This window comes from Ischnura elegans, chromosome X (genome assembly GCF_921293095.1).
Source record: "Ischnura elegans chromosome X, ioIscEleg1.1, whole genome shotgun sequence".
NCBI classification, from domain to species: Eukaryota; Metazoa; Arthropoda; class Insecta; order Odonata; family Coenagrionidae; genus Ischnura; species Ischnura elegans.
This window is the reverse complement of record NC_060259.1, coordinates 75,049,051-75,071,006: the sequence shown is the minus strand read 5'-3', so window position 1 is coordinate 75,071,006 and position 21,956 is coordinate 75,049,051. Positions and strand designations below refer to the sequence as shown.

The following is a 21,956-nucleotide window of genomic DNA, read 5'->3' as shown; positions in this document are numbered from 1 at the left end:
ATCGCTTTCCATTTATTTTATTAATTTCACGGATTTAGTATCTTTTTCCCAGATCCCATATGATCGCTGCACATTCAAATTAAGCCAAGCATATTTTTAAGCTAGGCGTGTGGCAGAGGGTGTTAGGACACCAGCCGAGGTATGGACCAGCCGTGGTATAGGACACAAGCTCTGGTATGGACCGGGTCTCCGAAAAATCTCCGACAGAGCTAAGAATTGAACCCGAGCCCAAGGGGTCGGAAGCCAATTCACTGATCACCACATCAACCCGATCTCCCGAGTGGCAGTAAAAACGGGTAAGGAAGCAAAAAGAGCAATATTTTAATGTGTCATTAATGCTTTATTGCTCAAAAGGAAAGGACCATTAACGATCCCTTTTCCATCCTTCTTATTTAAAGTTTTTAGAATTTTGCATCTAGTTATTAAAGCAATGTAGAGAAAGTTTTGGAGAAACCACTATACCGTAGTCAGGGGCGCAGCCAGGAATTGAGGCTGGGGGGGTTTAGATGCAACTAATACCGGGGTGTTTGGGGGTATGGAATACTCACCAGGATAAGCAATAGGTGCGAGATTAATAAATTGCGGAATGATAAATGGTTCAAAATGGTGTGTTTTACGGCTTTCCGAGGGATAATTTATTAATGCTCACTCTATTTTATTAGTAATATCAATCCAATTAAGTAAAATGGATTAAACTTTAAAATTTTTCTGGGCTCTGGGGGGGGGGGGGTTTATCCCCAAACCCCCCCCCCCCCCTCGCTGCGCCACTGACCGTAGTTGATGCAATGCCACCGATTCGTTGGACATTCGTGCAGATATAAATAAATCGTGTGATGTGAAAATCGAAAGGCATCATGAATACCCCTTTCCGCTTTTATATAGTTGGAACACGTCTCGGCATGGACATTAGGATGGGAGGCTGATGAGACGGCGGTGTGGGCCACGTGCTCGCCGGAGGCGTGGCCAGCGAAAGGGAATCAATACGCCCTTGGGCGTCTCTCTATGCCCGTCACCACGTGGCTGTTCGCCTCCGCTCTTCCGACAGATCAATCCTTTCACTTGCCGGCGGGGAGGATATCGGCTGGGGTCGAGCATCTCATCCCTATTACTTCCTTACTTATGGATCTGGCGGGGAGGCGAATTACTCAATGCAGTGGAGTGTTTAGGATACAACCGCGGAGAAGCTAGCGAGTGAGCCTATACGGTGTCGCCAATAAGTGCCCTCAAAGCGCGGCAATACCGCAATACCGAATTGGATCTTTCATACTGTTTTCATCTCACCTTTGTTTACTCTACTCATCTAACTTTTTGAATTTTTGATACTTAAACATTTTCTTACTTACATTATCCACTTATGTTCTCGTTTACGCCGTGCCTAATTTAAAATATAGTTCTGAACGACGGTAAAACGACATTCACCGAAAAGCCTACTCATTGAGAATTCGAAAGTTTGTAGCAAATGTAGCGTCTATCCAAGGATGTATTAAAAATATCATTTTCAATACTTTCAATCTTTCTGGTGAATTTATTTAATGATAAAAGGGAAATATTATTTTTCTACTGAATTTTAAATTTATTTTTATCGAAGTTCATTACTATATGTTAAAACTGCATTGAGCATTAGTGGGTGGTATTTTTTTCGGTCTTATCCTGAGAATCTATCACTGAATGAACCTCGCGTGCGAAGTTAAAAATTTGTCGGTTCGTTCCCTAAAAATAGCATCAGCCACCGTATGACGTTTGTGAATGCATGCCCTACGTATATAGTGTTGACCTCCATATCCTCTGTCTTTCAAGCGATTCCTTGGTACTTACATTCAGAGCGCATCGCGTTCCCTGGAATTCTCTAGGAATTCACGGTCGATTCCGTTTGAAGGAAGAAGTTGTCGTTCAAGCTTGAGGAAAAGGCGTTTCGTATTCGGCTTCTGATTCGAAGCAGATCGTGGGAATAAGTGTCACGAGTAGAATTGAGTGTCACTCATATAATTTAAATGCTACGTTTTGCTCGGGCTGCAAACTGAAACTAGAAACAGTGACGTAGACGATAATGAAGTGTATAAGAACTGCCACAGCAATCTTTTTTAATTATATTGCACGCATGTTGACTAGAAAACAGAGGCAGATACAGAAAAAACTCAAGAGTGGGGCGCAAAATATACCTTGATCTACCTTTACTTTTATGAAATATATGTATCTGACTCAGACTGGTGAAGAAGTCACTACTTCGAAAGTTCCCAGTTTTATCATCCTGTGTGAGTGTTTCTTTTTGTGTGTGTATGTTTAGTGATAGTGACTTGAACTATATATATAAATATATATATATATATATTTTATTTATTTATTTAATGGCCATTATAATATAAAAACGTTACAATTGTCGATCTGTGCAATTTTCGGCAATGCGGGCGGCCCCGTAAAGGGGTGGACCCCGCATCCGCCGCTGGCAGAAGAGCAACTATGCAGAGAAAAAAATACTGTCGGTTCTCGCAAAATATTAATGCATACATTTCATCCGTGATTTATCAAGATTTGGAAGGATACTGTGTTAGACCAAGGATGAAATTATTCCCCACACAGATTAAGACATCCATACTGCAATGGCTTGCACTCTTCTCTAACCAATCAGTTTTCAGATTAAACTCGACCAGTTGTTTAGGTTGAGTGAGATTGGAAATATGAGAATTCAAATCCGTCTCCTGCCTTTTGTATTAACAAGTGGGACATTTTTTTAAACTAGTTGGATAAGAGTCTGTGGTAGTCAATGTCGATTTCTGTTTCCAGTGCGTTAGGCTTTTCTTGTCCAATTGCTCGCTCGATCATGTCAAACGCAATGAGCCCCGTGCATCACACAGATTGGAAGAGGTCACAGTTAATGGCATGATCACCAAAGGGCAGCACTGACCCATGAATGACGTCGTTACGGCTGGCGCGGGATTATTACGATGAGATTGCGAATATGTGATCGGCCATGGAAATGATGAGGATACTTAAACGATCAAATGCACTTGATTTATATTAAATTCGTGGTGTTGCATATCAAAATTTTCAAAAAGATTAAAGTTAACGTTCAATGCTGAGCGTTTTTATTTTATTTTATGTTCATCTCGTTACTTCTTGCGTTGCAATAACTTTCAGTGTGAATCGGAGAGCGTTATATTAAAACCCAACTATATTTCCAGGTCCGACAGAAACGATAAATTAAGAGAGATATTTTGCTGAACGGATAGATATGGGATTTCTTTTTTTTCCCGAGTAATAAAGGACTTTAGTAAGTGCTAGGCAGTTCTTCTAAGGGCGTATGCTTTTTCCGTGTATGCGTATTCTAACACTAAATAATGGCCTTCCATGCCTTTCCATCACACTAAAAAATATCATTTCTCGTATGATGGAAAAGGGTCGGTATAATAATGTCAGCTATCATTCGACCGAACCTCGTCAAACAGGCTAATACTACAGCACAATTGTTGTATTGGTGATTGAACAGTGAATGTACATATTATGATAATACATTTCGTAACTACTTACATCCGCTAATTTCTTAGCCCTTGATTACCTCATGAAACCCTAAATATGTTTCGCGTATTCCAGCTTACCACGACTTTTACCGCAATGTAAGCGGCGTTTACATCCCAGATAATCAGAATTGTCCGATATGCCATCAAATACTGTTGGACGTGGATTTCCTTCCAGAAACAAGGCGATATATATTCATCTTGTGTATTTACTCTTGGAGGACGTGGAAAAAAAGCCGCCAGATGGTCTGGGAAGCGTCGTGCCTTTGACACGAGCAAAAAGATGCGGCTGTCACATTCGCTGCTGGTGGCATTTACCTCCCCTTCTTGCTAACAGAGTAGCGGCCGAACGTATGGAGAAATCTTCTGCCACAATAGATAGCAGTTGGCTAAAGGCTGCGTGATGTGAATGGTGATTATTTAAGAAATAAAAGAGTGCAAGAAAATAAACTTCCTACGTTGAAAACATGAGGGTGATATTCATACAAAAAAATACTTTCAAGAAAGTGCGAAAAATCAAATAAATGGCTTTGTAAAGGTATACGGGTTATATCCTAATGTACTCGTAGTAACGTAATTAGTAGTTTTTACAGGGGCGGTTCATTAGTTTCCTCTGCGCCTTATTGGTATGCAATATGTGTTATTATATTCATGAGTAATTGTGGGAAGACTTCCGGATAAGAATGTAAAAGAAAGGCTATTTCGCACTCGTCCGACCGCACCTTGAATATGCAGCGAGCGTATGAGATACGGTGCAGAAAGACTTAATCCGCGAACTGAACAAAATACGAAGGAAGGCTGCGCGGTTCGTCCAAAACCGCTATGGGCGCACAGACAGCGTTACCCAGATGTTAAGCGAATTAGGCTGGGAGCCGCAGGAGACTCGGAGGCTGCGCGCTAGGCTTAGATTGCTTGAACAATTGAGAATGGATATCTTTAAGAGCGACACGGAGAACATAATATTAGAGCCGCACTATATTTCAAGGTCCGACAGAAGCGATAAATTATGAGCGATGTTTTGCCGAACGGATAGTCGTTTTTCCCCCGAACCATACGGGATATCAATATATGTTTGTCGTAATTTCCTTAGAGCACTTCCTTTTTATTTGTAAACGGCTGGTGTCCTAACAACCCCTGCCACGCGCCTTTTAGGGGGCTGGTGGAGTATTATGTAGATGTAGATTTAATACTTCACTGATAATACACCTGAAGTTAAATATGCGTAGACAAGTCGCTTTATAGGTATTCATCAACTAATTTAAACAGTTTTCTTCAGGGCTTCTGGAATCAATAATGCTTTATGTATTAAATATTTTATTGAATACGGTATTATTAAGTAAAATGACGTTAAGTATTACTTAATTTTCACCTCCTCCAGAAATTACGGGGGTATTAATAATTTTGGGATAGCGTCACTCCACCTTTCGCGGCGTGATACAATACTTTTTTGAAACTTACCCTGTCAACTTATTTTTTGAATTAGACCCTTGTTAGCATATATTCATTAATTAGCTTGGAAAATTTTGCCCCAATCCTTTCCCAATGGTACAGTTTGTTTCTTTGAGGTATGGACAATTTGTTTACCAAAATTTATTCAATATGCCCTTAAAATTTATCAACTAATAAGCAAACGCTTTGAACAAGTGAACTTCGTTAAGTTTAAGGTTACTTAAGTCAATATTGCGAAAAAAAAACATATTAAGATCAGTTCAAAGTAATTTATGAGTAATCGTAGTATCAGAAATTTACGTATAACGTACACAGGTATCTCCTCTCAAATTACACGCTAAGGACATATTACACCACACTCGCCACCGATAAATATCCCACATCAAATTTCTTCGCTGCATTATGAATGGTTCTTCAGATGCATTGATCTCCTTCCATTCTCTTCCCTCCATATTCCCGCGCCGAATACAAAAGTACTTCAAAGAGGAAGCTCCAGCATATCTCGTAGAGGCTTAATTTTTGCTGCCCCTTGGGTCGTTTTTGAAAAATAACCGCGGAATGGCGATGAGTATCAAGCGATCCATTTGTTGCCAATATTTGCAATACTGCATTATAAATCACGATAGAAAGCACTGATAAGTTACGAATTTATAGTGTGTGTACCGTAAGTTGGCGCACGGGCCCTCGAAGTACCAGAGTCGCGAGCGAAGGAGGAAAGGAAAGGACCGACAAAAAAACTGTATGGGACCGACACAGGTAGCTGGGGGGTCCGTTCGCCCGTCCCTTTCCTCCCCACGACGAAGGCAACAAGCACCTCTAATAAAATTATTAACTTTTTTACTTCCTCGTAATATCTCAATCTAAATAGCATATTTGTGAAATACTAAAAAAGCTAAGAAGAATGATATAAAACACGAAGTGCTCCGATCATAAATAACGAAACGGTCGAAAGTTATTTTTTAGCCGCAATACTGAATCTTTTGTTTGAACTTTCGACCATTTCGTTACTTATGATCGGAGCACTTCGTGTTTTATATCATTCATATCAGCAGAAACAAGTCTATCTCATTTCTCCCTTACATTAGGATCGCTCTGCCCAGGGGCGCAGCCATGTATTGAGGCTGGGGGGGGGTTTAAATGCAACTTATACCGGTGTGTGTGGGGTATGGAATACTCACCAGGATAAGCAATAGGTGCGAGATTAATAAATTGCGGAATTTTTAGATAAATGGTTCATAATGGTGAGTTTTACGGCTTTCTGAGGGATAATTTATTAATCCTTACACTATTTTATTAGTAATATCAATCCAATTAAGAAAAATGGATTAAACTTTAAACTTTTTCTGGGCTCTTGGGGGGCTTTTATCCCCCAAAACCCTCCCCCTCGATGCGCCACTGGCTCTGCCCATCAGCGACGAAAGCGGTGACTTTTTTAAACCCATTTATATGCGGGGTAATGAACGTCTTGAGGCTGCCTGGAGAATCCTCCGCTGTAATGTTCGTGGACCGATCCATCGCCATTTCCACTCTCCGGCCAACGACTTGTTCGCTGTTCTTACCCTGGCAGGTGTCTTTTCCTGGAGTGCGCTTTTCTGGTGCACTCCTCTTGCTCGTGTATTCGCGCGGAAGTGTATTTGCGTCCCGATTACTCACTCCCTCGTCTGACTCGGGCGACACGGTAGAAAATTCGTCGCGGAAAGCAGTTACGTTTTGGGCTAAAAACGTACCGCCCACCTGGTGTGTGGGAGGGATATTCTAAGCTGAACGACACTGTGGCTTGATGGAGGGCTGAAATTTTTACCCGCTAATTGTTCATTTTGCATCAAATTTGCCAGCACTCTTCGAGTGGTTCAACAAGTGAGTTGCTTTGGATAGGTGAGGGTAGATCTGATTCCGGACTAAACCGGAGACGTGTGAATTCCAAACGTTTCATTCAATAGATGGTGTTAGTTTCAACTTGTTTGGTAGAAGTTTCTTTAACAGCTCTGGTTCAATCGATTACATGATTCACCGCTAAAAAGTAGACAATCAAAATAAATGTAAAAAAGGTAATTGAAATACACGCCTTTGAAATGAAAAATAAATAATCTTGTTAACTTTTCCAACTTTTTGGTACAAATACTTGAAAATGACGCCTCGGCGTTGAAACGCGTCGTACCAACAAAATTTCTAGTGAAAAGTTACAAAGGTTGTTTATTTTTCATTTCTACATGGATTTTCACCAAGTTTAACCCGAATCGATTGATTTCATTAGACAAAAACAGTAAAAAATACACTAAAAAGCAAAAAAAGTAAGCTTTTCATCACTCAGAGAATAAAGTGTGATGATTAGGCTAAGATATAAAGAATACGAGCCATACCTTCCTCACTTATCACGCTCTTCTACACTCATTTGTTATAAGCCTAATCAGCACTCAAGCTTTAATCTCCGAGTGATGAAAAGCATATTTTTTAATTTTTTTTGCATTTATATTCTTTTAATTTTGGAAAAAGCGCGGTTCTTTTTAAATTGTTATATTTTTGAATTGGGGTATCCCAAGGTTTTACCCGGGACTTGAAACCTACACCCATCAGCCAGGCGCTCTTCCCATAGTGCTCCCGTACAGCGGTTCTTCCCCAGTGCAAGGATTTATTTTCTTCGATAAAATATTGTTCATATAGTTTCTGCTGGTCTATATTGCATTTCGATTCGAATTTCGTGTGAAAATGTATTCTGGTTTTTATATTTGATGACAAGGAGAAGTTTTTACGCAAATTTCAACCTGTTATCGTGTGAAAACTGTGGGCGTATAAATTACCCAGAACTATTATAATTTCTGCTCCTGGAGAGAGAATAATTTGGAGTAACCTCCAACTGAGGTATTCACTTTCCCTCTATCCTGCGTTCATTTTCCGCATCTCTAAACCGACACTCTACGATCATCGTGTTCCTGAGTTGGACCTGGTTTTATCCAGCCATGCGTTGTCAACTTAGCTGTCTAAAGATCGAGGAACGTTATTATTCAACCGAAGATCTTTTTTCGCTTCCTTTAGTAAACAATAGAAGATCTTGGCATTGGTGGTGAATTCCCTGGCCTAGGCAACCACTTTAAATGGGCTCAATTGCCACTCGTCCACAACCCAAAAAAACATGACCCCATCGTTAATAGTTATGTGATTTGCTTCACTGTAGGGCTCTATGCACCATTCGTTTCATTCGCTTCCGAGCGATTTATTGGGGTAAAGAACCGTTTTACTTACAATCACGAAATTTCCTATCAATCGGCCACAATTGTGATTTTTCAAATTTGGCTGGATTGATTTGTGGTATTTGGCTAAGATGGTTAACCATCAACCTTCTAAAGAGCTCAATTTCGTTACGATTTCGGGTCAGAGTAAGCGATCCCTATGCACTGTTCATCACAAATTTAATGAATCAAAAATTGAAGCCATGAATTCCAAAACAACATATGTCCTGGATCTAGACTTAGAATTTGTTACATGCTGAGCAGAGTTATGAAAGAGTGAAAACCAGATTTTTTACTATGTTCACCATGATGCTGCGTCTTAAATTTGATTATTACATTTTTAGAAAGTTCTATGACTATTGCGGGTTTTATGGCAATATATATATTACTGATGATTAAGCACCTTTAAGTAAAAATGTAAAAGTCCAGATGACTCAGTGTATTTAATTCCGAAACTTTGGCGAAGGATAGTTTTTCATTAACTTACATTTACCTTTTCTTACTCGACATTTTAAATTTCACATGTAACTTTCGCCTTGTAAATAAAGAAGCTTTAAACAATGCACAGCATCCCTTCGAGGGTAAAAAGAAAAGGACATAGAGAATGTGGACCATTCAATGACTGTATCATTATTTTAATAACACAGGATTTTGCGTAGGCCACTAAAAATAAACGATTTTTTAAATTGGATTTATAACCCAGAGATCGAACGAAAAATAATGAAAAGTATATGTTATGAATCACGCAGTCGCAATCTAACAACGAATGTGAACTCGAAACTGATTTGGGGTGTCTGAAACGCATGGCTGTTTTTTTTGTTTTTGCACCGGGACGAAGTGAATGACATCGGCCGCATTCAACGCGAGAAACTCATGTGTCCCTCGCGTTTGCGTCGCCTCATCAACAGCCAAAGCTTAGGGCGGCAAAAATTGGAGGCAAAAAATGGTTGCTCGGAGGCGCGTAGCGTGGGAGAGGGCCTGACCTTGGCTGGATGACGATCTTGCCGCTCCCTCCCGCACCCGCTGCTATTTCCACATGGTCGATGACTCACCTCGGCTGCCGCTTCCCGACGAGGGAATTGAGGATACAGCCTCGCTCGTGGTGTCGGGCCTTTCTATGGTAGTTTTGAAGTGGTTGAACATTAATTTCTTTTGAACGACATGTTCTTCGGCTTCACCTGCTGGAAGCAGTGGCGCAGTGAGGGGGGGTTTTTGGGGATAAAACCCCCCAGAGCCCAGAAAATTTTTAAAGTTTAATCCATTTTACTTACTTGGATTAATATTACTAATAAAATAGCGTAAGGATTAATAAATTATCCCTCAGAAAGCCGTAAAACTCACCATTTTGAACCATTTACCTTAAAATTCCGCAATTTATTAATTTCGCACCTATTGCTTATCCTGGTGGGTATTCCATACCCCCACACACCCCGGTATTAGTTGCATCTAAACCCCCCCCCAGCCTCAATTCCTGGCTGCGCCCCTGGCTGGAAGTACTCGGTATTAAGTACACTTATACTTGATATTGTTCATAAGAACGTCGAACGATGCGAGGAATATAGCACGATTATTCTTTTTAAGAAGATCATTTTTATACTGTTTTCATAAATCATCGTGAGCAACAAATATTTAATGGGAGGAAGTTCACATAGTTCAAAATAATTGTTGATATTATACGGAGAAGCGATTAAGGACTAACATTACCCACCGCAAACTGTTATCCAATTTTCCGCGTGGTATTGAAACAGCGAGGCGATTTTCATACAGTTTCGCACTTCGATTGAGAATATGTGTACGCATTGAAACTTGAGGGAATTAGCTGTTGTTTATTTTTCTATGTAACGTTGCTGCCGCGTCACGTTGCATATCAATGAATGTTCAGTAGTAAGTTCAAACTTAAAACAGAAATAAGTTACCTAAGCATTTCTGCGAAATAGAAAAATTTAATATGTAACCATAAGTTCTTTGTATCCTCGATATTTAGGTGCTTAGATTAAAAACTATTGTCTATAAGAATCGGTACTGGTTTTTTTAATGCTATAGGAAATTGATTTTATCTATTACAAATTTCACTGTATAGGATACAGCCATAATTCAAAACTCAAGCCTCCAAAATTTTTATTATAACTTTTGTCGTGGATAATTCTCATAAATGATCTAAATTCACGAATCAAATTTGTCTAAAAGTGGCTGGAAACCTTACTAGTAGACAGTAACATAAATATTCATAGAATTTTTGTACATATGAACATAATGCATTTCTCAACCATCCATTTCTCAAAGGGTCAGTAAAGAGCTCGAGCAAAAAAGGTGGAAACGATTGAGGGTTCGTGAGATTAACATCTACCGGTGCCCCGAAAAATGCAAGGAAACAATTTATCCCCTCAAATTTTCTCGTCTTTTGAGTCGGGCGGAACGAAACGCTACGCCAAAAATTATTTCTCCCCCGTGAGATTTGCTATGAAATAACTCATCTTTTCTCTACATTCCCTATGTTTCCTGACAGGCAGCTTTCCCTATTCATACCAACTATGCCAAAACTTGAGGTTGGAAAAAGCATTTAAAACTCCCACTGATATTTAACCTTTATCCTCGAGTCTATCCTCAGGGTCTCCGAAGGGAGCGTCTGCCCTATTCTGCAACTTCCCATTCCCTACTTCATCCCGATTCTGCTCCAGGTAGCCCAACTAGACGGGTAGCCCAACGTGACGGGCTATTTCCATGATCGGTCTTGATTGTTACAACCCTAGAAAAACCTTAGTCTATTCATGCGCTCCTTTTTGCTTCCCATTCCAGTCATCTGGCGATGACGCAGCATTCAAATTTAACGAATTATTGGTTTCATTCTAACGTCAGTCATCTTCGTGGGGACCCACAAATAGGTATTTGTCCTCATGCATTAGAGGGTGTTCACCTCCCATCACTGTTGACCTCATTTGGGCCCTGTGTAAGTTCCAATGCATCATCAATTATTCTTCGGTAGCAGTGGAAGAGCGTTTAGCGTTGTTTTGATATGGTCTGGCTGCTTTGCTTGGCTGTTAATATTTCCTAAAAATAATTGTTGTCATTTTCACAGCCGTGGGAAGTTTTTGCACACATTAATCGAGCATGAGTATTGAGAAATTTTGTAAAAGTAGCTATACGAGTACTTGGGTTTTAGTGTACACAATTTCTGCTTGGGAAAAATTTAAGTTTGGAATACCGGTGATGAGTATCGAGTTTATCATTCCCTGCCATCTACAAAATACTTTTAATGAATTGCGATTTCTGGTCTGATTGAACGACTAAACATGCTCTCACCCCTTTGATCAATTCACGTCCTGCCTTCCCATATCATATTACGAGCCGCTATGAAATGGGAGTTGTGGAGACGCGCACTTCCCTTGTGAACGATTGTATTTTGTCTTTTTCCGCCATCAACAAATTCCTTTGAAACTTAGGGGGCGTCCATTAATTGCGTGTGGTGATTTTTCGACCCCCTTCTCTCCCTTAGGTATATTTTTCGATCCAAATCTCACGATATATTTATTATGTAAATACATCGTGAGATTTGGCTCGACCCCCTCCCTCTAATCTCACGTGAGATTGTTCAAAATGCATATTTTAGTGTAAATACGTTAATATATATTCCATTGCGTTGGATTCATTAAAAAACAAGTTTAAAAATTATTTTTATTTGAGATTAGTTCAGACTAGTATTTAAGATTATTAAGATCTTATTCTAGAATTGCATTTTATGCTGTTTCTTGCGGAAAAAAATTACGTGATATTTTCCAGGATCATTCCCCCCCCCCCCCCCCCATGTGAGATTGGGTGGGAATTGGCTTGAACCCCTCCCCACTAAACGCCTCACGTAACATCAACTTGAAATTTTCTGGGTTCCCCGTTTATTGAAACTTCATTTCCCAATACCTCCAACCTCTTATTCTCTGAAAATGCTTCGATTCCACGACCACCTGATGCTACTTTGCAGTGAGCTTGACCTTCAAGAAATCAACCTTGCTGATGGCGAAGAGGTCATCTTAAAGCAACGTGGATTGAATAAGCCCATGGTAAATATTCTTTTTTAGAGAATGAGTCGTCCTTCGGTGAAAATGTTCCGTCCATTTTTTTCCATCTTTTCCGCCATTTTTATATGTCTTGCAGAAAGACTTTTCTTGAGAAGACGCATTACTCCCGTTATACGGTCCTATTTAGCCATTTTTCTCAACTATTTCCTTTTTCACTGAAGATATCATTTTGATGTTTTCAGGGTTAACACGACAAGAGTAGGTATATGTATATACTTTTAATATGATACTTTTCTATCGGAGAAAATCCTGAGGTGAAATTTTATAATTTGGTTTACAGGTAAGGGTCTAATTTAGAAGTCGGCTTTCAAACTCCACTACTCGTTTCCTCTTCCGATGAGTACTAGTGATTTTCACTGGCAGTGCTTTTAGTTCTGTGCAAAAGTATACCGTAATTCTTCAGAATCCATTATTGGAAGCTGATTGGTGATCGTATGATAGGTTAATACTATGGTTGAGACTGATTGTGAATGTTAAGTACTTAGGGGGAAACCAATAATAGAACTTTTAATTTCGGAGTCACTTTTTTCAGAATTTTTAGGGAAAATATGGGCCGTCACGGTGCATTTCGGGAAAAATTTCTTGAACACCTTCCGAAATTGCTCGTAAGTCGGTGTAGTTGGTAATATTAGTGCCTAAGTTGGCGTGTCACTCATGGTCTTAGCCAGCTGCGCAAAGAACATGTATTATTGTAATTATTTCTTTCTCCATTACTTTGTACAGGCTTTTGCGTCATCTCATAATCGTAGTTTGAAAGCATTATCGTGATAACTTTGTAATATAAATATACACGTGTTGGAGCATCACGCTAGTTCAGTAGAACGAAAGTTTTATGTTAAGAAACAGGAGCGCCGACATTTTGAATCCTTTCGGCGAAATTCTATGACTTTTCCTGGAAGAGATCGGAACATCGCCTGCTATCGTGTGGACGACCTGGCTACTATTTGCAAGTTAGAGGCAGCTACAGGCGGTAAATCAGCTGGAGAAACTCTTCAACTGAAAGGAACCGGCAAAACCATAGGGGGTATCCCTCTTGGTGCTCGTTCGACCTTGCGTTAGGCGTTGGCTACTAGCGACACCATGTGGCGTCGTCCTGAGATGCGAAAAATTTGGGGAGGGCCAATAGTGGGTGGGGAAGTTCCTTTTCCTCTCATTTGAGGCAACATTTCACGCATCTGCGCCTCATGAATACTATAAACAGTTCGTTGAAATACGGTGTTTGTATTCATTTAGTAATATAATGACTACAAATAACTCACATTTGATGGCTATTAGTGTACAATATGGGTTAAGCGTCAATACGGATGGGTATTCATATTTGGTGTTCGGTTCTAGAGCAAACGGAAACGAAGGTATATCTTCACATTCTATGAGCATTTACCAGGCAGGTAACAAATACATGTTTTTGTGGTACATCGCGAACGTGGGATCCCCCGTTGTAAAGACCGCTATGTGCTGTTTACGGGGAAATTAATACATAAAATTATGATCATAATGAATTTCATTCGTCTGATAAGTTAATGGTGAACGTAGGGTATTGTTATTAAATACTCACTTCCCTAAAAGTGAAATTTGTTATCAATGTCTGCTGTAAATGTTCGAGATCGAGTTTCGTCTTCAAAAACTTTTAGAAAAAAAAAAAATCTGGCACTTTTTAGACTTGTAAGCACTGGCTTATCTTACAGAATAGATAAGTGTTATGGTTTAATTAAAAGTAATTAAAATAATTCAATTTTTTACGAAACTAGTTGGTTACAATAGTCTCGAATACGCGGTTATTTTTGTCTTATTTGGTTTCCTCATATCTCAATAATTTATTGGGATTGTCTTGCGTTTCCAGAAACTGGTGGAAACTCGTTTGATAATTAATGCTGTGCACTGATTTTCTGGTTCTCAATTTCACACATATGTTCTAAGAAGCATGACGCAGCTGCCTCAAGTGGCAGAAAAAAGGTACATCGTCGTATGTAATAGATGGATAAGCTATGGATAAGCTAGAGTATTCATGAAAACTGTGCGACACGATAGCTATCATTTAAGCTGTCATTAAAGTCATCCTGAATCTGAAAAACAATCGCTTCTTTCAGGCTGTGTATCTAGTTAAATCTTTGCTAATGATAGAATACACTGCAACCTAATATAGCATTGGACACGCGATTCTATGTACCCTCTATTGGTGAGTTAAAAAGTAAAAAAATATTGTCAGAGTAATAAGAATTCCTACGATCCGCGATCCAAACGGTTTTTATTCCTTCTAGAAATCATGTAGAGAAAATTATGCGAAAAATATTTGATGGATACTCCATTGAAGGCATCTCCTTTTTTATCTACCGAGTTCTCCTTCTCTTTTTTATGTTTGTCGGTATCTTTTTGAAACTTTCTTTGAATTTAACGTGCATCCGAATTTTGCAATATTTCATTAAAAAATAGCAAATCTTACAAAAAAAAACATTAAATTTTGCTTTGAAATAACTTCTTTAAGTTTGCTGCCGTATTTTATTATCATTAATATGAAGTGATCACTGTAAAGCCAAATTCATATTTTCATTCATTGATCAGAGCCTTTTTAAGGAGTTTAAATGAGATAATCATCACTTAACGTATTCAGAAGACAAATTCCGTTTTTATGTTTAAAAATATTGGCCATTCAGTGTTCTATGGTGCGCCAAAAGGCGCTCGTTCAGCAAAATCTGAATTTGAAATAAGCGCCACACAACCCTCGTGAGACATTATTGCCATCTATATACACTTTTAGGTACTTCTCAATGGTGCTCCGCTCGCCACGACACAGCGGTGATTTCTAAAAGTACCTACTCCTGCGGCCCTTTACATATCGGGAAAATGAAACTCAAACCACTTAAACTTTTGACGCTTGTTGAGCGGGAGAAACCAGTGTGGAATGTCAACTGAACATATTATTCGTGGGCCGACTGACTTAAGTTGGATACGCATCAATAGATGGCGGTGGTTGCCGCCGAAAATTCAAATCGGCCTCAGTCCCAACCAGCTGTAGGCATAAGAAGGTGATGAAGTAATGAGGATTGAGTATGTGACTTAACCCTTTTATTGCCAGCCTATTTTTGCCTCGTATACTGAAAAATTCCGGAGATTTTTTAGCGATTTTTTATCTTTAAACTTAAAAATATATACAAAGGCTAACATGCATTTTCAGAAACTAATATTTTTTTAATATGCTCCCAATACATACGGACATGTAAAAGCATGATAGATATTTGAAAATAGGTATAAAAGCTACGAGAAGCATAAAATAAAAGGTGTGAGTGTAAAAAAACTGGCTGATAGATCGGCCCTTGGCACACTTAGCAAATACCTCCCGAACCAATGGATCGACCCGCTGGCACAATATATGTGTTAAACCCCGATTGCAATTTTATGCCATTGAATAGGTTACCTATGGCAAGGTTGATAAGGAGGAGGTAAATGCTTATGCTTGGCTTCAATGTAAAAAAAATATTTTCACATTAGAATGTTCAGAAGATGACGGAGCATTGAATGAAAGGCAGGGAGGGAATTTATAGGAGAAGTTACAAAAGGTTAAAGTTTACAACATCCGTACAAGTTCCTTTTCTAAAAATTGACTAAACATTATGGTTTCCAACTATGATTATCTTCAAATCTAACTGATACAATTCCTAATCCTCAACTTAAACAGTGAAATAAATATATTGGTACCCATAATTTTAAAATGGAATGGAAATTATTCCACTTCCTTTTTATACAAAACCGAATGTGTAAAATATCGTCAAATTACCATGATTTTTAATTTTGTTCGCTATTTTCACTATCACTCTTCTTCATAGAAATTCTTCACGAATGAGCCACCATTTATTTCCTCTCTTCCTCACCATTCTGACCTTGCTGGCCAATTACCACTATTCCTGTTTATTTAAATTAACTAATTGGTACCTGGCCTCCTTGGTTTGTGTCACACACAGAATCTGTTTCTGGGTTAAGGCATTTGATGTTCGACACCTAGTAAGTGACAATCACTCATTGAAACCTTAGCCAGCGACTGTTGCATTGAAAGTGTGGATAATTACTAAAGGAGTGTTTTTTCATGAGAAATTAGGACTACGAAGTCCTATATTACATTTGAATTGATGGACATACAAAGAAAACCAGCCCAGGGTATTGAAAAACCCAACCAGGTGGGAATTTAAACTATGTTCTTAGGACGAGCAGGTGAGGAATTCTCCCAACTGCCATCTAGGGTGGTAAAATCAAATCGAATTCCAACCGGTATGTATAAGTCGATTAATTGCTTGCTATATGTTTCAGTGGTGGCGGAGAAGAAAATTTTTGAGATGTGGACAAGGCGGTGATGAAAGGTAAGCAATGTGTGTATGGCACAAACATAGCTGGCCAAGAACCAATTATGTATCTTAAACAGGCATAAATTGTGGTAATTGGCAAGCTAGGTCAAATGGTAAGGCAGAGGGGAAAAGAATGGTGGATCACTCACGAATGTGTAATTTCTTTGAGGAAGAGTTACGCATAGCATCAATGAACAATGTTTAAAAATCATGTTATATTTTATATCTTTGGTTTAGCAGCAAAAACAGGATGTATACTTTCCTTTCAATTTTAAATAATGTATTAATATAATTATTTCACCGTGAGGAAAAGGAATGATAATTACAATTGGAAAGCAACATGACTAGTCAGGAATTAGAGAAGAAAGTTGCTCAGATGATTTAATTGCCTTAGACTCACTACTTCTCAGTGCTGTAGTTGGAAAACAAATTTAGGCGGTACTAAAAAAAATTCCAACAGCTGAATATGTATTATACATCCGGCCGCGAAGGTATTTTATCCGGTGCGCTTATCACGAGTTCGGATTTTATGGGGTACGCAGTACCGGCCCGTGCCGGCCCAACTACAGCACTGCTTCTTCTACTATAAACTTTCTATTTTTCATTCAATGCTCTATCAACTCGTGAATATCCCAATGTGACGAAACGATTTTAACATTGAACTCTCAAGGGTTAAGGTTAGCCTCTCATACTTAAGCTTATGGTCCTCTTCTTTTCTCATGATTTTACAATCCATGGCACTCAAGAATAAATCACTTATTTAATTCCTATCATGTAATTATCATGAATAACTGGGAAATTTTGCTACTTCTGCTGGTTTCATCTCCTGCATGCGTGTGTGCAGCATCATTCTTAAAATAAGTGACCACTCAGTGAGACCCAAGTTTTTTATAACATTGACTTAAGTTTGTCATCCATATTAACAGGTATTTTAGACTATGCCTTATGTAATGCCTAATGCAATGTAATTTGCCATTTTTATGCTGTTTTATGAATCCATTTAATTTATTGGAGGATTTCCTTTGCTTGAGTAAAATATGTGGATCATCACTGAGGTAAACATTAACAATAGATTCCATTTCTGTCAAGAATGACCAGGAATATCCATTTTTCTTGCATTTTTGATGTGTTTAGATGTACATTTTTATTTTGTTGATACCTACAATATTTAATTGAAATTGTGTTAAAATGGACCTACTAATTATCGTTGTAATTAAATACTTCTAATGCAGTACATATTTTAAGTTGATTATGCATTTTTCCGAAATTACTATGATGTGAAACCTGTGCTTCATTAAAGCAATTTCACCAATAATCACCGTGGAGAATTTTGTCTAATAATCTATCCATTTATAATTTTGGTAAATACGTAATTCTACTAAAATCAACAGTAACGATAAGCTTGCCAATCCCATAAGGGCGAGGTAACGCAGTTTTACTTTGATTCATAAAGTGATGAAGTACATTGTGACTTATAGTTGAACATTTAGTTCATCTTGAAGTTTTTTCCACAGATTTTGTGTATAACAATTCAAATTATCGCTATTACATATTTGCTAAATTGAAGGTATCATTAACTGTTATAATGAAAATCTCCTTGAATAAAAAAATCCCATCAATACCACTAGAATGACCGGTGTTGAGAGTGAGGCCGATTTGAATTTCCCGGCGACGACTACCGCCATCTATTGACGCGTGTTCGTACTAGGTCAGCCGCCCCACCAAACTACCGCACAGTTGACATTCCATGCCAGTGGTGAGACGGGACGGAGGCGAGTAGGCGTTAGCAGGTCTGTCTGTGGATCGGCGTTCTGTAGTGCTTAGTTGCTGTAAGCCTTCAGGGTTGGATCGTGTTGTAACAAAGGCGCTGTGGAACCTGAATGAAATCAGTTGGCCTGCGAGAAATATTACCTGGTCCTTAAGGAGAGCTCTGCAATCCAGTTTTAATTCTAACTGCACGTCTTACGAGAAACAGGCATGTGTACTCCGGTGAAGAAAGTGCCCATCCACCTGCAGGTAATTAGCACTTTTCCTGTCATATTTACTTTGAAATTTGTGTTAACCAAGGGCCAGTGCTTCATAGCGTAAATAACGTTTTTTTTCGTGTGCATTCTTCCTTCTCTTGTCACGACAAATTTGTTTTATAGAAGACCGGCTACAGGACTAGGACCGGCCTCTTTATTACTTATTATCGTACATCTTGAACAAATTTTTTGCAGTATGTGCTTTTGCAATGTATGCGTGGGTGTTTGAAGCAAATATCCTTGAAAGCATTTGATGTGTTGCCAGCGCCAGTTTAAAATTTGACAGAAATAGTGCTTTTTTGTAATTCACTTGCGCCTTCAAAGTTACTAGGGCCAACTTTTCAGTTACCTTTTAGAAATTTGTCCGATGAGATGTATAATACATGAAATCACTTTCACGGCAGTACTCACCGCTGTACAGAGTTAAAAGGCATAGAGGTGGGGACTGCTTTGAGCGTTAATCAATTTGCCCAAGGTTTTAATTTTTTTTTAAATCCGTAAGGTGTATCGTAAAATTTTTCGTGCCTGCTAGCAGTTAAAAAATTTTGATGCTTTATGGATTGAGGATGCCTGGCATTTCGCAATCTTCTACAACCGTGATGTGTGATGACGATGTTGAACATGTGTAGTGCTTCTTGGAGGCGTGACATTTTTATGTGGCTCACATTTCACGGGCCCGTTTCGGCATCTCGTTTCCATTTCCATTGTGTCTTTTGGGCTTTTGTGGCCGTGCCCAATGCATTGCACCGCAACGGTCGCGGCAAACGCTCGGTTATTTGGCCCGGTTCGCCCGGAAAGCCCTCGCGACTCGTCTTGGCCGGCGAGCGGCCAGGGCTGTGTATTCTTGGCCACGACGTGTGTCGGCCTCGGCCGGGGGGTTGGCTCCTGTCCGCTGTCCGCTTATCGATCGTCGGCCGCCGCCACGGGCTCTCGCGCCGCCCGCAAGCTGGACGGCTCCATTCCCGCCGACCGTGTTGCTCGCACCCCAGTGAGCCGCACAATCTTTAGAATACGCTGAAAATATGCCCTGTTTGACATTTCACTTGTGTTTGGGAGGATATGCAGCCATAGTTATGATAGAAGCTCTTTTCAACTTAATCTCCAGACTCCGGCATTAAAAAAAACGCCTGTTGTGATTATGATCTAGTTAATTCTGGAATGCTTTCGTGATTATTGCATTTTAATATTGCTGGTAATGCAGTGGCTTAGATAGGTATATATGGAAAGCAATGCGCCAGTTACTGTTATCGACTATCTCTTGATAGCAAGCTGAAAAATTCGATAGCTGCCGAATTTTTCATGGCACCTGGTCAAATTTCTACCGCCAGACTTTCATGATAATGACATATTACTATCAATGGTAATCTGCCGGTTACCATACGCTTGCATGGAACGCGATGAACCAGTTTTTTTATCACTCCCGCTTTCCCCATTCCCTCATTGAATTTCTCTCTCCTGATTGGGATAACACCGGCTACTTTTCACTGTATCTACCAATCCTGCACTCTTCTTTCGCCTATTCTGTTTACCCAACCTTAATCTTCTCTCGCATTTCTTGGCTGATTAATTGCTAATCCTGCTAAAAACTTAAAAAGTGTTTGTCAAAGGTTAGGGTTTTCTCAAAAAGCAAACTGGTACGTAAGAAACCTCATCAAGATATGCATTGGTTGTAATGGGTGGCTGTAATTTCCATGGAAGGCAGTGTTACTGAGAACGCTACCCACTAGTTATATCATTTGTGTTAATGGATTGTATCTTTGAGTTAAACCATGTTCAGTAGAAAGTTATATAATTTTATAGATCTATAGATAGACACATCATGATATTTTATATTTAAAATAAATCCATAGCAAAAATATTATTGAGTTTTTTTCGTACTGGTAAATGAATAAGAGTACTACGATAGCTGGAAGTGGCGGAGAGTTGAGAGTTTAAATGCTAATAATTTTCCTCATTTCGCGGAGCTACCCATGGCTATATCCTCTTATATACGCCCATGTGTGTTTTTCATTGCACCACACCGCCTCTATTACCATATGGAGATATTATAATGCCTTAAATGTCACTATTTTATTCATGAATATTCTACTCCTTCCCCATCACCCACCTTAACAATTTTTCACGATGGTCAGTTGGCTAATTTAAGCAGTGCTTAATTTCAGAAAATTTAGCACCGCAACGCATACCCACGCATTTAATCAGCAGTCATGATTTTCAATGTAAGAAAAGTTAACATGAGGAATCATATTTTATCAAATATAAAAAAATGTGAAATTAAAAAAAAATATTTTCATCCTGTACTCACAATTGAATATTACTAATAGTACCCAATTTAATAGTAGTATCCAACTTTCCCCGAAAGGTACCGGAATGCCGTTCTGGCTCGTTCCAGACGAAATTAAGCACTGAATTTAAGTCATTCTTTTTTAAATTCGACGAAAAGTTATTTCCAAATCGAACGATTTTGCCGGCTGAAGGATGTTTTCAATAGCTTCAGTAGCAACGGTTATCATTCTTTTGCTGATCACGGCTCGAAGTCTGAGGTCGAATTTTCAATGAGTTTGCTTGAATTTCAATCGTGTTCATTTACGTCATGTCCGCATCCCACGGATACATTCGCCTACCATTCCATTTATAGCAGTGGGGAGAGCAGGAGTTAAACACCCTATATTCCATCTCAAGAAGAAATCATTCCTCCATGGAAGTAGTGTATATTTCACAATTCATACTTCCCTTAATGATTTATTTTCTTTCTATTTCGATAATGCGTTTTAAAAATAATGATAATTTATGAAATACCAGCATTTCACTACCTGACGGGCAGTAGCGGTTTCAGAGAAGGGTTAGAGGACTATCCAATTTACAATAGGTCCCCTGTGGTATCTAATGTACGCTAGATAAAATGGTATTTTTGTTGGGACCTCTAATACCTGCTGGGAGGTACCCCCAGCCACCCCACCCTGCCCCCCTTATCCCTCACCTGAATCCACCACAGCTGACGAGTAAGCCTTTTGTGTGCTCCTATTGCTTAGAGGAAAGTGTGACATGGGTTGCTTGTAGGGATGGTCGGATCGGATACCTTGGATCCAAATATCCGCGAATATTGCCCTTCATCGGATACATCGGATCCAAAGTCGCGGAAGACATCGGATCGGGATCCGAAATGTTAAATAATAGCTTCAGTGAATGTAACATAAGGGTGGAAAGAGTTCCGATTCTATCTTTGAATGCGCCGTCGCATGCGATTCTTGTCCTACTCATGAACCGTTTTGTTTGAAAGCTCTCGCAGAGGAGGATTAACGTAGGAGAATTTCAGCCGTGGAAAATAAAAAAAGGCAAA

The 21,956-nt window shown here is 39.2% G+C and overlaps 1 protein-coding gene across 7 annotated transcripts in view; it reads left to right on the top strand.

The window, feature by feature from the left end:
• The window catches only part of LOC124171937 (dihydropyrimidinase), a 212,517-nt gene that overhangs the window by 41,100 nt on the left and 149,461 nt on the right, over positions 1–21,956 (top strand). For 2 of the 7 annotated variants that reach the window (XM_046551379.1, XM_046551378.1), the window contains exon 1: positions 18,348–18,608. The exons of the other annotated variants lie outside the window; for them this stretch is intronic. In XM_046551379.1, the coding sequence (XP_046407335.1) occupies positions 18,570–18,608 (39 nt within the window). In that variant the 5' untranslated portion in view covers positions 18,348–18,569. Of the gene's footprint in view, positions 1–18,347; positions 18,609–21,956 lie in introns of those variants that run through there. 7 annotated transcript variants of the gene reach the window in all.